This window comes from Microchirus variegatus (assembly GCF_963457635.1).
Source record: "Microchirus variegatus genome assembly, chromosome: 10".
Classification (NCBI taxonomy): domain Eukaryota; kingdom Metazoa; phylum Chordata; class Actinopteri; order Pleuronectiformes; family Soleidae; genus Microchirus; species Microchirus variegatus.
Window position 1 is genome coordinate 22,217,885 of NC_139811.1, and position 17,742 is coordinate 22,235,626.

At 41.3% G+C, this 17,742-nt stretch overlaps 1 protein-coding gene across 1 annotated transcript; it reads left to right on the top strand.

Annotated features, from left to right (window-relative positions):
* The first annotated feature begins 2,976 nt into the window (after positions 1-2,976).
* On the top strand, positions 2,977-16,380 carry mafk (v-maf avian musculoaponeurotic fibrosarcoma oncogene homolog K). Its single transcript, XM_083895776.1, has 3 exons — positions 2,977-3,139; positions 13,231-13,307; positions 13,422-16,380. Exons 2-3 carry the CDS (start codon positions 13,263-13,265, stop codon positions 13,857-13,859), a joined length of 483 nt encoding a protein of 160 aa, XP_083751902.1. The 5' UTR covers positions 2,977-3,139; positions 13,231-13,262; the 3' UTR covers positions 13,860-16,380.
* Positions 16,381-17,742: the final 1,362 nt, after the last annotated feature.

The following is a 17,742-nucleotide window of genomic DNA, read 5'->3' on the forward strand; positions in this document are numbered from 1 at the left end:
ATTTCTGCAGTAAAACAGCTTTTTTAGGTCCAATATTTGCTTAACATCTTCTAAAGTAGCTGAGCAGAAAGTTGTGTGTACAGTGAGCAGATCAGTTTAGTTTAGACTTTGTCAAAGTCCAGTTGGGCCTAATTCACCAAAAGTGTGGATTACTATTTTTGATCAATTAAGAGTTGTTTCCTTTGGTTTAGTTCAAGTTTTTTTGCTCCCTATAACAAAGAAATCACAACATGTGAGAATGTGGTCATTTCGAGGTTTGGGTCAACATTTTCTGACATTTTATAACCAATTAAATAATCCAGAAATATGAATCCATGACGTTAATCCTGTTTACTGTATGCAAAACCTCTCAAAACCCTAAGTCTATACAAGTACTTGCTCGTTACTACCCTTTAGCAAATGTTTAAATGGAACGTTATTAGTAATACAAACAAAGCTGGGAAGTGTTATGACAATATCCATGCCTCGAAAACCAGTTATTTAATACAATCTTCTGGTCTCGTCAGCATAAAAATAACATTTTCCCTCTCCTCTTAATCCATCGTCTCATCTGAACTGTGTCACCCGCAGCGTTTATAGTGTCAACACATCAATTTGTTTTCAGCTGGCAGCGTCACTCTGAGGAAAACCCTCAAGCCAAGCTTTGTCTGCTCCACGAGGAGAACTGAAAAGTGGGGGGAAACAAGCCTCGAGTAAAAAAGCCCCTGACTTAACATATTTACATTCGGTGCTTAATTACCCAGAATAACCTGTGACGTTACTGGCAGCAGTGCAGCTAAAATAAGAGAAATCCTGCGAACTGCTGGGCTACTACACCACATACTTTCCTCGAGAATGGAATGCTGCCGCTGCTGCTGCTGCTGAGGGAGGAGGAGGAGGAGGAGGAGGAGGTCCTCCCTCAGCTAATGCACATTTTTGAATACCTCGTAGAGTAGACGTGACCATAAAAGCGGGAGTATGAGGAGGAAGGAGGGGGGAGGTGGAGGAAAGTGAGTGAGAGAGCAGCAGGTTCATGATTAACTTTTTCAACTTTTAAGTGCTTTTAGTTCCTCTTAAGGCAAAGATTTGCACCCTGCACTGACTCAAACTGTAGAGTTTATCATACAAATAACAGTTTTATTCGTAAAGCACCTTTAACAACTTAAAGTTTTTAAGTTAAGTTAAGTTTTTATTAAGTGGATAAAGCTAAAAAAAAACAATTGTCAGGGAGAGAAACTAGAAGATGAATTAATAAATTAAACAATCTTCTGCAAATACAAGCAGGAGACGATATATGATGTAAAAGTATTTTATTAATGGAGGAGGACAAAAGTTACGAAACTTTAGATATTTGAATAGCAAGAAAATAACTGTTGATTGGTGAATGTAACTTTATTTTTACCGAGTTTAGTTTCACGGGTTTTTGTGCACATTCACTGCAACCCTAACAAATGTGATCATTTATCGAGGAGTAAAAACAGATAAATTAAAGATGCAAGCTGTGTTAAACAGGCCCACACTCTGCTTTTTTTCCCTTCAGGATTTGGACTTTTTTGAGATTTAAAGGTGCAAAAATGATGTAAGAATGTGGCCAAAAACGGTTACTACATTCATATTCAAAATACCGAGGTCTTTTAGGTATCGTTTTCTGACGTAACTGGCAACCCGTGGTTGCTCTGCAGCTGAGACTCTACTGACTGCAATGATTGGTAGATGGCGGTAGGTGGCGCCACATGCCAAAACATGATTTCAAAACATAAACATGATTTGCAGTCTGCAAAATATTTTTTTTTTTATGCAAATATTTTGTCTGTACTGTTGTTGTTGGTGAGTTCAGTTTGTTATATGAACATTATTCCTGAGTCTCTGTGACATATTAGGAGGATTTTATGGCCAGTTGCTTTAGATTTATTACATAATGCACCTTTAAATCACAACTGTGAGTCAAGAGAAAGAGAAAGAGGGAAAAAAGTCATAATTCTGACTTTTTTTTTTGGAGATTTAAAGGGACAATATGTAGTATTTATGGGTTTATATAACCCCAAATCCACTTTTTTAAACATATTATGTGCTCCTGTATTGTCTAGTCGCTGTATAATATTCTTTGTTTCATTTTCGTAGTGTTTCAAAAAGTCATGTAAAAATAACATGGTCGCGGGCCGCGGTTGCATTGCCACTGTTAGCAGCGAGACGCCATGTTTCTGCCGGAGCCTGTAAGGACAAACGCGAGCGAACAAATCAAGTGTCTCTTTACTTGTAGCAGAAGTCCCGCCTCCACTCTCTCCGCTTTGTCTGCTACGGCCGCAGTAGCTCGCCCTCTCCCTCGCCTCACGAACCTCATCTGCTGACACGGAGAAAGACGACGAGGACGACATTTGACCAGCTGAGGATACCGTAGCGCTCAGGGAAGGGAGGGGGTGAGCAGAGCAGCAGGTCTTTGTTGTAAATGTCAGCCTCTCCTCTAGATGGCACTATAAACTACTTATTTCACCTTTAAGTCACAATTTTGACATTTTTTCAGAATGTTGACATTTTTCAATTCTGACTTTTTTTCCTCAGAATTCCAATGATTTCTGAGTCACAATTTTTTTAATTTTTTTTTTTTTCACTCCAAAATCTGACTTTCTTCAATTCTGACTTGTTTCCTCAAAATTTGAGGAAACAAAAGCTGGAAGTGTGACCATTTTGTATTATCATCATTATTATTATTATTATTTTTAATTAACTATTTTCAACTAACAAAATCAATAACATACAAAATAAAGATAGATAGAAAGAAAAGAGTTTTGTGAAGTAAGCAAAAAGCAGTCCCCGCCAGTATCTGTCTTCTATTTATGGCCTCGCGCTCTCCCCCCCCCCCCCTCTTCCCCATGCAGACTGACGTCAGCACAAAGTTATTTTCATGAATGGAGGGGGCGGTCACGAGGAATCGGTGACGTGAGCGCTTGCGGAAGCGGAGCGTGGAATGTTGGTACATTGTTGTTGTTTTGTAGTTAATTTAGTGTGAGCCCGAGGAGACACCGCTGGACGCGCCGCGCCGAACCGAACCGTGTCAAAGTTTCCGCGTCGCCTCCGAAAACAGGGACATTTAACTCCTCGCAACTGTTTTGACTTTTTCTTCACGCATTCCGGTCCACGGCACAAGTCCGCGTCCACAGAGGTGAGTTTGTTTCTTCTGTCTCTTCTTTGAAAAAAAAGAAAAGAAAAAAGTGTGTGTGTGTGTGTGTGTGTGTGTGTGTGTGTGTGTGTGTGTGTGGAGGGGGGGATGTTTTGACATTCCTTTCTATATTGCCCAAGTTCTCACGGTGACACAATGACGCTCACACACTTTATATGTACACTTTTATTTATTATTTATTAGTTTGTGTATGTTTAAACAGGGTTTATACGGAGGGGGTTTCGTGCGGACACGTGTTGTGTCGGAGTCACATAACATAAGGATAAATAATAAACTGAGGGGAAAATCAGCAAATATTCGTCCCTATATAATATGTAATATTATTTATTTAGTATTCATATTTTGAGTGGGTTCATGTGGCTGTGAGTGAAGGCTGGCAGGAAATTCGGATTTTTCTTTTTATGACAATATAAAAACAGGTGATAATGAGCACATTTACTTTTTATTTTCTGTTTATTTTTTTCATTTATGTTTACTTTTGATGACCTAGTTCCTGAAGAAGTGGACGTTCTCTGTTTTTCAACTATATATTTTCCAAAACTGAGCATTTGAACGCATCACGAACGTATTCATTTGTTTAAAAACAAACAAAAGAAAAATGTTACAGGCAAATTAAAAGGTGTCGATAATTTGAAAGTAACGTCATCACAGATGTTGCAAAACGTCTCAATAGCACGTTTATTACAATTGTTATTGTTGTTGGTTTTTTTTGCTTACAAAATGCGTTTTAAAGTTTGTTTTTCTTTTACTTTCTGTCACCTGATGAGGTTTTAAGGTGAAAAGAGAAGTGAAATTTATTCAATTCACACAAATCATATTAACCCCCCCCCCCCCCACCCCTCGTGCTGATGTTCACTGCAAAGGCGGGATTTGGGTACAGAGAGGAAGAAACAAAGACAGAGAAATACCAGCCTACTTACTTTTGACATTGGAAACAACACGTGGTCTGCATTTTAGACATGTGGGACAAAGGGCACGACGTGAAGTCAGACCACCAGGGCTGATTGGCCTACAACAGGAGAAACAAGCAACAGCAGGAGTGCTGCATATTTCCACAAACAGTCAATCATTCTGCAGAGAGAGAAAGAAAAGCCTCAATCTTATCTTTAGCTGTGTTTCTGGGCCACATCCATCTTAATGACTGGGCTAAAGATAAGGAAGCTGAATCCTGGGAGAACAATTACTTCTTTATTTTTGATTATTACAATTAAAAAAAAAGTCCATATTTTAGTTTGTCCCTCGCTCCCTGTGGATGAAATGTGACCTTTTTTTTTTTTTAATAGCGTTGTGATTAATACGTGGAAAATATTTGTCTGTGAGCAACTTGTTCCACTTTGGTGGCCACAGATTTGTGATGGAGAAGATTTTTTTTTTTTTTTATCATTTCCCTGATTCACTGTTTGTTTCTGGTGCACAGTGTCTGAGAGGCGGTGGGAGAGCGGGTGCACTCCTCTGTCATGAGGTTAACATGTGGTCGCATCTCCAAAGTGATGATGTCTACTTCGGGATGGGGAAGTTAGAAGACTGGCTGACTCATTTTACCACCACAGTGTGTGTATGTGTGAGTGTGTGTGGGAGACAGTGACAAGGCACATGGGGAGAAATTCCCCCGAGGAGACACAGATCGGATATGGTTTGATGGGGTCCAGTTTTTATATTTCACCGGTCAACCAGCCCAGTGGTGATTAATGAAAGCGACACAGAATGAACTACGTGTTTGTGGTGGAGTATTGTGAAAGTGCAATAGCTGTGGTTATAGTTGATGTGATGATGACTCACAGGGAAACGCGTTCCTCTGTGGTGCGTTTTTACTCCTCCTGACTGGAAGAAATTATGCACAGTGTTGATGTTGATGACTGACTATGAAAGCTGGCGATTTCATACACAGCCGAGTGTTACGCACACAGTAACAGATGGACGCGTGTTGTTTTTATCCAAAGTGACAGTAGGTGGCGTCAGGCAGAACCATAGACTGTTTATGAAGACATTTCTGTTTATTGAAGAACGTCTGTTGCAAACCTCATTTGTTCTACGCATGTGCGAAGAGCAGCTGCTTGGGTTTCCAGTCAGAACTGATTGAATAGCCACCAGGGGGCGACTCCACTGGCAAAATTGGTCTGTTTGAATAGAAGACGATGGGAAATTTTTCCATTTGAAGCGGACCTAGACCGGAAGTTCCAATTAACGCTGTTTTTTTTAGTGTGTATCTGCGTCATTACCTTGTTTAAGAAGCCCGGAAGGTTCAAAACAAACAGTTCAGCCACTGCTGAGAACGCTGTGTTTTATTGTAATCTCGGGCTCAGCGAGATCTCCGAAAAAACCCGGTCCGGTTACGTAAACACCGGTTCTCCGCAGCAGCAGATCGTCCTGCTCCGGGCACTAGTCCGGGCACATCCAGTTGCGTACATTGAATCGCAGAAGAAGAAGAACGTCCGTTGTGGAGGTGTTTCACGAGCGACAGTGTCTTCTGACTCTGGGTCTGACTCCGGGTCAAAGTCATAAAGGGACTGTGGCGGGGAGTCGTGAAGAAGCTATTTTTAAACACTGTTAAAACAATGTTTTGATAATGAGTAGCAGTGCATCCACTGTTCCAGAAGGGGGAGCTGCGCTTCTGAGAGCGGGTGTGCTGAACCCTAACCCACTTCCGGGTACTGGCCAATCACAACACACTCTGTCTTCTGGGGGTGAGATTTATGTCTGAAATATCGTGGCTCAGGAGAGCGTCAGAAAAGAGGATTTCTATCCACTCGTTTACAGCAACTAGGAGGTTTTTGGCCATAAAAACAAGTTAATGTATGTAAGTAGACCTCCATAACTAACATATATGTGCAACAAGACCACTCTATGTGACCATTAATTCAAAGTCAATTAACATTTTCATGAAGAGTTAATGGTCTCAATCGCAGCTCTTTGTCAATCGAGCACAATGTCAATTTAGTAGATTATGTTCTAATTTAGCCACACAGTTAGCGGTGGTTAGCAGCAAGAAGGTTCCAGCCCCGGTTGGAACAAGGGCCTTTCTTGCATGTTCTCCCCCGTGTGTGTGTGGGTTTTCTCCGTGTTCTCCGGTTTCCTCCCACAGTCCAAAAACATGCAATATGGGGATTAGGTGAATTGGACACTCTGAATTGACTGTAGGTGAGAGAGTGGGTTTGTCTCTGTATGGATGGACTGGCAAACTGTCCACAGTGTGACCTATCACCATATGTCAGCTAAGATTGGCACACGGTGGAGAATAAAGCAGTAGAAATGGGATGGATGTTCTAGTTGAGAGGGAAAAAAGCATCTATGAGTGGACCCCAGTGTGGTCTGGTGCAGATGAAGTCCGTGAAACCTCAACATGGCACTGGCCAAATTGCCAGTCCTGAGGTTTTAAAACACAAGTTTTTTGAATTTTACTTCAATCCCCCTCCCCTGACATTGACTGATTACATTAGTTCACAGCAGTGACACTTTTGTGAGAACCCCCTCTCCCATAAAGTCAGTGATTGACTCTGTGGAGACTGCAGCAATATGAACCTCTAAAGCCTAATTTATATTCCACATATTTGAAGTGACGTATATTGGACAGATGCATTTGGCTACGCGGTGACTGCACTAAAACATACATGCCGACAGCCTACATCTACCAAAAACAGATTCAACAAAATGTTAATTGTTAAAGATAAATAATATTAAACAATCATAGTTAAACATTCTCTCATGATTTAATTAAATCCATGCAAAAGTAGCACAAATATCGATGCAAATAAAGATGACAAGGGGATAAACAGATCCAGATAATCAAGTAAGCACAGTGGGAGGAGGGTTACCATGGAAACAGATGAAACCTTTCACCAGAGGATAAAGTGAAAATGTTTTGGGGTCCATCAAACATTAAAATGATCATATGGATGATCAGGTCTCAGATGTTTAAAGGTGCAATTCTGCTTTAGGAAGTAAAACAGAGAGCATAGGCAAAAGGACAAGGAAAGGCTGTCACTTTGTCACAGCAGAAAAAAAAGTCCATCTTTTAAGTCAGTAAATGGCCCCCAGCTCCCTTTTTCATGGGGCCCCACAGAATGACTTGAAACACCCCTGTGTGTGCAGACTCCTCACTCTGCCACCCACTGTGATCTGCGCCCCGTCTTTCCCTGCCTTTCTGTCAGAATAAGTGCTCGATTTCACCTCCCGCGTGCCTGCGTCTGAGGTGTACGTGGCAAGAGGAGTCGTGTTCACTTGCAACGCGTTTATTTAGCAGGAATGTGTCGATTTCCTTGTTGACGCTCGCCGAGGTGGATTTGCTGATTCAACCGCTGATGTTTTTCCCTGGTAACTCGCCGATTCCATCATGACTCAAACTACACGTTGGCAGCAACACAAACAAACACGTCACAGCGTCATTACGCTGGAAATAAATGTTGTGCTGTCACTTTCTCTGAGCCCGTGCCTCATTTAGATCTTTTTAAATGGGAATACTATATTATTTTTGTTATTGTCTGTATTTTCAACCATAAAAGTTTGGTTGAAAAGTGAATAATGAGATTCCCTGGTATTCTGTGTTACTGTATTCCCAGGTATTGAAATCCTGGACAGGTATGCGCTTGTGTTACTTTTGCATTCTTGACATTTCTTTGAATCCTTGCATCCCTGATGGGGAGAATATCATTGCTCATATATTGGGAGAGTTCTCCTCCCTTTCCGGTGGTCATTCCAGCCATTTCCAAGGTTCTCTGTACTTTTCCTTCCTCCCAAATGAAACAACGGGAGTTTCCAGGAAACGTCAGATCGAGAGGGTGTGATTCCCTGCCGCTGGTCGTCGCTTTTACCAGTAAACAGCATGACTCACGGCTCAGCTATGCTCTCCATTTCCTTCACATAATATCCCACCAAATGTGCTGCGCTGGAGAAAGAGCAGAGTGCCGCGTGCAGCCCAGTCTGTGGCTGAGTCTCTTCCACTTCCCTGAGAACAAAAATATGCAAGAAAAGCAAGAGCTCCTCTCACAGGAATGTACCAGACTGTCAAGGGCAGCAACAAGTCTGCTTTCTCCCCAACCGAGTCGTAACATGAAACGAAAAAAAAACGGGGGGAGAAAAACAAGGAGGCCACACAAGCCAACTCTGCATTTATCAGCCGAGCATGAGCACATCGGTCTTTGATGTTGTGTTTGTTTTAGCAGAAGACATGGGCCCCACAGATACCTGAGGGGCAGCCTTGAACTTGACCATATGCTTGACTTTAAATATATATATAAACACTTGGCATCAGTGAACAAAAAGGTACACATGTTTACGCAGAGTTGGTATATACAGAACAGAGTGTCACGCACTTGTTCTTTCACAGCTGTTTTTAGATCATTGTCGGTTTGTGCAGATGTTGAAACTGGCCTTTTTCTTGTCCCCCCCCCCCCAGTGTTGACGGCCCGGGATCCGTTCATCCTCCAAAGAAACGAATGCGCACAGAGAACAAAGTGGCAGGTTTCACCATAAAACACATCCATGCTCGCCACATCAAATACGATGCGTAACAATGAGGCATAACCATGAAATGCGTGCAAACTGTTTGCGGTTGACAGTTATTTCAGACATTTCTTTCATGTTTCCCACTCGGCTTCAACTTCCATTGTTTTTGATGAGGGCTGCAACAATTAATCAATTAGCATCATCTATTAAATGAATGACATACTGTGTTTTTTTTTTCTCCTTTAGTGAGAAAAAAGTTCCTTATATAAAATCATTACTGATGTCTTTAGTTTGTAGACAAAACAAGACAATTAATAATACAGTTATTTTGAGTTTTGGGAGTTTTTCCACTGTTTTTTTTTTTTTACTTTTTATAAACAAACTAACCAACAGGTTAAATAATAATGAACATAATTGTGATTTACTTTGTTTCCCCCTTGGCTTCAACTTCCATTGTTTTTGATGAGGGCTGCAACAATTAATCAATCTATTAAATGAATCACAGACTGTGTGTTTGTTTAGATTATTATATTTCTTAAATATCAATAGTCCTGATATCTTAAGTTTAGACAGGAGAATATTATTTAAAGGCGCCATATGTAAGAATGTGGCCAAAAACGGTTACTACACTCAAATTCAAAACACCGAGGTCTTTTAGGTTTTGTTTTCTCCGCCATTGTAGCTCAGACATAACTGGCAGCTGAGACTCTACTGACTGCAATGATTGGTAGATGGCTGTAGGTGGCGCCACATGCCAAAACATGATTTCAAAACATGAACATGATTTGCAGTCTGCAAAATATTTTTTTAAATCCAAATATTTTGTCTGTACTGTTGTTGTTGATGAGTTCAGTTTGTTATATGAACATTATTCCTGAGTCTCTGTGACATATTAGGAGGATTTTATGGCCAGTTGCTTTAGATTTATTACATAATGCACCTTTAAGGTTATAGTTAGTTTGGGTTTTGGGAGTCTTTCCACCTTTTTCTGACTTTTTATGGACCAATTAATGAATCAATTGGCAAATGAATCAACAGGTTAAATAATAATGGACACAATTGTGATTTATTATTTGTCATTAGGCAGCAGAGGAACACCAAGAGGACAAAAATTAAAAACCCCCTCATGAAAGAAAAGGTGTTTGACTCCTGACGTTCTCACATGTGCACACAGGCTCCCTTTGATTTGTTTGGACAAGCGAAAGATGTGCGAGACTCCTCTGAATTCCAGACATTTTGTGAATTTTGCTGCCGTTGTTTTACAAGTGGGATCGTCTGAACTCCACCCCCACGGCTGAGTGCATCACAGGACACATTCAGGCTGCATGTTCCTTCTCCGCTGAAGATTTGCTCTCTCTTGTGCATGTGTGTTCACTCAGGAATGCGGTTTTGTTCTCCGTGCCCGACATCTGTGGCCTTTCTCTCTTTGACGTGTTTTCGCAGACTCCTTTTCCCTCACTGCCACGGACAAAAAAAAAAAAAAGAAAGAGAAAAAAGTCAATGTGAGCTCCATTATGTGCTAGGATGAGAAGCCACGAGTTGTTGTGAAACGCGTTTGTCTCGTCTGCGTGGCAAAAATCCTTAAAGTATGGATTTGGCCGTGTAATAAGTTTACTGTGTTTCCTCCCGAGGAATCGTTTGGCCTCTTGATGAGGAAAACCTTGTCCATGTGTGAGTTGCAAAAACATAAGCACATGCCTCAAGAATTTTAGCAAATCAACCTGGCCTCTCAGTTCATGCTGAAGGCCTCTTGTATGAAGGAGAGAGGGAGGCCCCACACCGCTTTTCCATGATCTCTGCAAAGGAATATACCCAGGGACCCCCTCTGACGCAATACCACTTTTGAAGACTGTTGTGGCCAAATGGCTGTCGAGGAATGTTTTATTTGTAGATCTTCATCCTTATTAGACATTCAAATGATGCAATTCTTTGCTGCGTTTTGTTTTTGCAACATGACTCCAGAAAAAGACACCAGGGAGTGACAGAGAGAGAGCAACAGATGTTCTTCAAATCCTCAAACAGGAGTTTATTTGGCTCTGGGTTTAGCTGTTTGGTTGTTTTATGCATTTCACATCTGTTTATTCTCCTAAGTTAGAAGTCTTTGAGGTCCGTCGGCTTGGAGGAAAAACACCACAGCACATTCTGCAGACAGAACTCGAGCCATTATTATGTGTGGAGAATGACTACAGCGCAGTCCCATCAAAGACAAACAGGAACAGAGTTGTTTTTAAAGCTGCAGTGCGTAACTGCCGGTGGTTTTTGTTGTTGATGTTATTGTGCCTCTGTTTGGTCTTTGTGAACAGAAATGATGCAACATAATGTGTAATGTTGTGTCCTTCATCTGAAAATGGGCTGTGTCAAGCAATACTACCAGAAGACTCTCTTCAAACTGCTAAACGCTTCATTGTGCATTCCAGCTATAGTCAGAAGTCAAAATGTACGAGTTTCTAGTCGGAACTTTCAACTGAGTCTGGTCAGATTTCCTAATTGGAAAGTCAGAGCAATCTTACAAAAAATAGTAAAAACTCTTTGCTTCTTTTACTGTTGTTGTTCACATAGCACTGTAAAAAAATTTCCGTGGACATGTTGCTACGCTGCTGCTTATTGTTTCTTTGTGACTTCCGACGTTGTGAAGGTGATGTCACTCTTTTTTTTTTTTTTTACGTCAAATCACTTCCAAATCACTTCCTGTGTGCAGCACAGGAATGTTGCTGGGCGACACAATATCTAAACACTGCTAGACTGAGAAACACGTGGATAAACAGACATTTGTAAAAAAAAAGTCACAGACTACACTTTTAACTTAACGATGTCAGCTTGCTTTCATTGATAATCTGCAAAGTCCTCGAATGTAATAATAACATGATGAATATCCCAAAAGGAGCAGCCACACCCAGGGTGCTTTTCCTCCATGAAAGCTGCGGCTAATAGCGCTGCAGAGAATATTTGCCCTCTTACTGACATATCACTTATCACATGCTCACTTAAATTGTTTAGTTGGCAGAAACTTGTGTCAGCACCGAGGGCTAAATATATCCAACCGAGTTAAATAAGGGCATGGAGCAGCTCAGGAAAGCCCACTGTAAGTGGATACAACCAGCGAGACACAGCCGTGAATCGATAGACGACATTGTCTAGCAGCAGAAAATACATCAGTGACTAAAAAGGAAAGTATTCCTGCGTGACACTCTATCTCCAGGAATTTTTCCACATGCACATACGGCCCTGTATAGTTCGGCATAACTGTAACTGTTATGATGATGTGATGCTTTAGTTTTAATGTCTCTGATGAGGAGGTGGAGTGGTGTTGTGGTGTCCCTGCAGACACGGGGACTTCATGAAAAAGCAACAGGATAATGAGACAAAAAGATCACGGACACACAAGGTGCTCTTCCACTTATCGCCTCTTATTCGCGCTATGTATGGGCCATGTCGTGGTTGTGAATGAGACTTGTTTATCCTTTTTGCTGACCATGTGACTCACACTCCCACGCCCATTCGAAGGGTGTTTCCATGGCAGCAGTTGAGCATGGAACAGTGCACTCGTAGTCATGCTGGTCGGTAGGTCCTGAAATGGAGCCTTGGGGGGATGTGTGCCTCTCACAGGATCGCAGCTCAGCGCTCTCGCTTTTTTTGGCCATGGCGGCAGTCTGGAAAGCATGTGCCTCACTGTAATGAGCACAGAGAGGCTTTTCTAAAAACTGCACTGGCAAAAACAAAATTGCACACGGTCAAAGGGCTTGAAATGCAAAGTGGTGTGGAGCGAGGGAGAGACGCGGTTCTGCCAGTTTGTAATCTTGCGTGGTCTAGTGAACTACATTGTCAAGGCCTTCTCTTACAAGTAAATAAAGGCACTCTCCTCCTGTTGTGTTGTTTCATAGTGTTGTGCTGCCCTCTAGTGGCACGTGCAGAACTACCATGCAAACACTATGTTGACTCATGACATGGCAGTGTTGTGTTGTCGTTGTGTTTCGCGTGAGTGACAAAACAGATGCCACTTTTCACTTTTTTTCTATCGGGTATCTGCAGTATACATGTGATATGTACGGGCGGGCGAAGTATTTAGATGTGACGCTGAAGAAAAGTATTAATACAGTGATTGAAAATTATTCCATTACAAGTAAAAGAGCATAGAAAATGTCTGTGATGTGAGAAAAGTTAAAGAATGATTGTTAAAGTTGATAAACTTGTAAAGGATTTTTGGTTTTACATTTTTTTAATGGACAGAAATGTGCCTTGAGGTTTTTTTGTGGGGGAATATACTGAATCAGTTCATGTTACTTTGAAGAAAATTTGAAGAAATTAAATTATTGCTCAGCCCTAAGTCAGTGTGAATGGTAATAAACATTTGAGCAGCTTTTGTGAGTGCTATATATCACTTTATATTATATGGAATATGTATTGCTTTGATACATTTTTGCCTTCTCATATTCATAATTAATTTTAAAGGTTTTATTTTTAAATGAAATTCTAATTTCGTGAACTTGGAATCATTTAATCCATAACGACTCATGACATTTTATGATAAAATAAAATAGTTATATTTAAATGAAGTGAAAGTGTCTCTAAATCGTGTGCAGGACTCTCTTCATTTCAACTTAGTCACAGTTTCTTCCTCTTGGACTTTTCAGTGTCTTCTGTGAGATCCTGGCCAGTTGTCTGCATGCAGGGAATGACGACTCATTTCAAGACAAGCAAAGCTTTAAAGGTAAGTGTGAGAAAGTGAGTCCGAGTGAGCGTTTCCATTCCATTTATCGACTCGATGATTCATTTTCATGTGCAGATGTGCTCGTATGTTTCTTCCACTCTCCACGTGCTACAGGTCAAGAGGGAGACGGTGGAAAATGCCCCAGCGCTCAGTGACGACGAGCTGGTGGCCATGTCGGTGCGCGAGCTCAACCAGCACCTGCGCGGGCTGACCAAGGACGACGTGGTGCGGCTGAAGCAGAGGCGACGGACGCTGAAGAACCGGGGCTACGCCGCCAGCTGTCGCATCAAACGTGTCACCCAGAAGGAGGAGCTGGAGAGACAGAAGATCGACCTGCAGCATGAGGTGGACAAGCTGGCCCGGGAGAACGCCAGCATGAGGCTGGAGCTGGACGCCCTGCGAGCCAAGTACGAGGCCTTGCAGTGCTTCGCCCGGACTGTGACCCGCGGGCCCCTCTCGCCGGGCAAGGTGGCGACCACCAGCGTCATCACCATCGTCAAGTCCGCCAACCACAACAACTCCAGCCCAACGCCATTTTCAGCTCAGTCCTAGTGTCGACAGGACTGGGCTCTTCTCCTCCTGCCTGGTCCTTCCCGGTTCTGACCCTGCCCGAACCCGCTCATCCTGTACTGAGAGGACGCTCAGTAGTTAGACTGAGGGATGGGATGGGGGGCAGCGAGCTCTACGTGATGTTATTCTGAATTCACAATTGCGTCTCCCTCCTTTTTTCCGTCTGATTCACACACTGTCTGTGCACTGTGCAAATCCCCCCTCCTCCCGCGCCGCCCAGCACCGGCAGGGTAATGGGCCTCTGTGACCTGACCCTGACTGGTAGCAGAGATTTGTTTTTACTTAGGCGTGAAAAAAAAGAAAATAAGAGTTTGACATGCCTTTAATGAGGCAGCACTGGCCAAGGACAGCTCCAATACGTTTTTGCCATCAGGACGGAAGATAAGAGATTTGAGTAGCTTGTAAAAATGACAGTAAATGGCTTAACAACACCTTTTCCAAATGTTTCCTTTAAGGTAAAAGTGCCTCAGTGTAAACAAAGCCTTTAAAAATAAAAGGATCTTTTATTGATCTCATGTGTTGGCTATGGACGTAGCCTTCCAGTTTGAAAAGTGAAGCCTAGGAAGTAAAAGTTAGCCACCAGGGGGCAACTGCAGTGTTTGAAAAAGAACTCAAGTTTGAATCAATCACCCTCACCCCACCCCCACCCCCACCCCCACCCTCCAATCTTGTAGCAAAGCCCCTGCAGATGTTTTATCGCTCTGTCTTTGCAGTCACAATCAGGTCTTTTCACGACCACAGTTGTCGTAAAGAGATTCTACTCACGGCTCTTCACGCTCTGTTGGGAGAAGTGGGCTTGATAACTGACCAATGAGCTGCAGCAGTGGAACATTAGCGCTCATATCTCCATCCTGATTATGCAAAGTTGTGCTCAGTGGTCACTCGTGTTAAATTGTGCATGTACCATTTAGGAGCTAATGGCCAGTGCTCCGTAAAAATACATTGTGACAAATTTTGGGGGGGGTGGGGAATTTTGAAGTTTTCATTTGTTTGAGAACTTTGAGAATGCGTATGCAAATCTTTGCTCGACTGTATCGACTCCACATATTGAGTGAGGCTGTTTTGTGCCTTTGTGCCAATCTTCTGGCAACTGCCCAAATATGGAAGAAGAAAAGAGAAAACAGTTTTCACACCTGCAGGCTGTGTTTTCTGCAGCAAATCTCATTCATTTCAATCCGCTGTCACAATACTCATCCACAAAACTCTCGACTCGAGCTGATGTTTTGTTGAAGACGTTGAATTTGTCAGCGAGGCTGAGAAGTGATTTTCACATTGACCCGTGTTAAAAAATTGGCGAGGTGCTGCATGGTTTCTCTCTGCAGCCACTTTCTCCTGAGAAATAATTCACCTTTTCTGCTTATATGAAGTGCATGAGTTGAATTATCTTTTGATTTCAACAGATTTAACTGATGGCAGACTTGGGAGGACTAAAATGTAAAACAGAATGGTTGATTTAAGGATCAGACTTCTTTGGTTTCGATGTCGCCCAGCATCGCTCCTTGTTTTAGCACTTATGAGGAAACTGTTAGCATGCAGTATAAAAAGAAAACAATTTGCGGGGAAACTGATCCCTAGAAATTTAGATGGCAAACAGAAGCTACTCTTGCATTTCAGAAGATACCGAGGCTTTAGTTGCACAACGATTAAAGATGGTGTGACCCGGTGTAACTTGGGATGTTTCTGCAACAGCACTTACTGGGTGATGTTTTGCCTGTGTCTTTTTAAAAATGCCACTCTTTGATAGGTAATCCATATTGGATATAGTGTAACGAGAGCGGTCCTTTACAAGTGAAATGCAATTCAGCCGACTTCCTGTATATTACAGACAACGACAAATCTCCCACTGCCTCCCACTTTGTTTTATGTGAAGAACTCCGTCCACATAGAAATCATTCCTACTGCTGGGTCACGTGACGCTCTGCTGCTGCTGCCGGTGTTGGTTAAGTCTGAAACAGTAGCCATTCACTTTGCTTTTGACACACTCTTTTGCAAGAGAACTCCTGACGCCCATCTCCACAAAAAACACAAACAAACAAACAAACAGCGGCGTCTTTGTCGACAAACACACTTCCTCCTGTTGTACTTTTTTGAGATATTTAAATATGAGATTCACTTGAAAAATCAAGCCGTTCTTACCGAGGATCCATTCCTTAATTTGGAGTGAAGTGAATAGAGATTGTTCATGTCAGGATTTTCTCTTGGCTAAGAGGACATGACTGTTCTTCCCCTTTGTTCCATAGCTGCAAAGAACAGTGTGGGGAACTTTGCTGCTGTACGACCTGCTGTGATTTTTAGGCAGGGGCATTGCTGTGTTCTTACTTCTCATTTTGTATGTTTTCTATGTAGATACAACCTGTGTCCTCTTTCTGATACCTAGTTTTATATGCATATACAGTATATTATATATAAATATATATATTACATATTTTTCTATATTTATGTCTTTTACTATCCCGGGAGTGGTGTGATTATGTAATCCTCTTTGAAGTCTAATTATGTTGATGCTGACCCTTTTTTTCTGAAAATGTCATAGCTTCAAATTTTTCTTGTAAAAATATATATATACATACATATATGTATGTATATATATATACACACATATATATATATATATATATGTATATATATACATATATATATATATACACACACCCCTTGTGAATAGTTCTTCTCAGCACATTTACAATCGTGAATCCACAAATGGTTTTCAAAGTCAAATACCCGGTTAAAAACAGGGATTACAATCTGACTGTTGTGCATCTGTCATATTTTATAAACAATAGTTAAACAACAGATAATGCAGATCAAATGTAGTGAAGTTAGAGGTTGCAAGTCAAACTTTCTATGCAAAAGAGCATTTTACAGCGTTTAAGGATCACGTAGATGGAAATGTATGCCAAAACTACACTTGTACAGCACAGATAAAACATTTTTTTTTTGGGTAACTCAAAAGAACAGCACAATAAACACTGCCTAATGTAGATTAAGAGTCCACCACTACTGAGGACTCTAATGTAGGGTTGGTGTGTTGTTGTTAAGACGATGACACTTGATTTAGCTGACAATTTCAAAAGTATGACGATGATGATGATGATGATGGTGACGGTAATGCTTATATAATCGCTAATCGCTTACCTGAAAGGAAGTTCGGAGCTGCTAAAGACCGTCCACCTTGACCTGTAAAAGTTTAAAAGTCACATGAGTTGGAGGAACATGTTTACATAAGTCATTTTTGTGTTATCTTACAAGACAAAACTGCTCCCAGCTTTTTCTGAGAACAGTACAACGACCTGGAGCAGACTGTAACGACTGTATTTGGATCACAGGTGAACGCTTTATAGCTACACACCTTGAAAACAATACACTAAAAAGACAAACCTCCCCGCAGGTGAATAAAGTACTTTGTTCTTGTGCGACCGAGTAGGAGGTCCGTTAAAACATGTGTTGTTATTAAATTAAATCTCACCACAAGCTAATACTCTGCCAGACAAAGGAATTAAAGTTTTCAGACAGTGTTCTTTTTCACTTAAATAAAAAGTAAAGCTGCAAAAACTTTTTTTCCAAACCAATTTAGGAAGCATTATGCAGATATGAATATTTTATGGGTGAAAGGAGGCATAAACATTACCTTCTGTGGATGTTTACTAAAACTGGTCTGAACAGCCTTCTTTCCTCCGTGAAGAGAGAGTGAAGCTTGTTGAACCCAGGAGCTGTTTAAGATATCAACTGTTATTTTTTCCTTTTTGTTTTGTAAAAAAAAAAAAAAAAAAAGACAACAATGCAATTATATGTACACAAACGAGGTTTTCACTTAAGTGTTCAAGATGATGGACTTAAAATTTCTTGATGTAGTAGATAAGCTTTC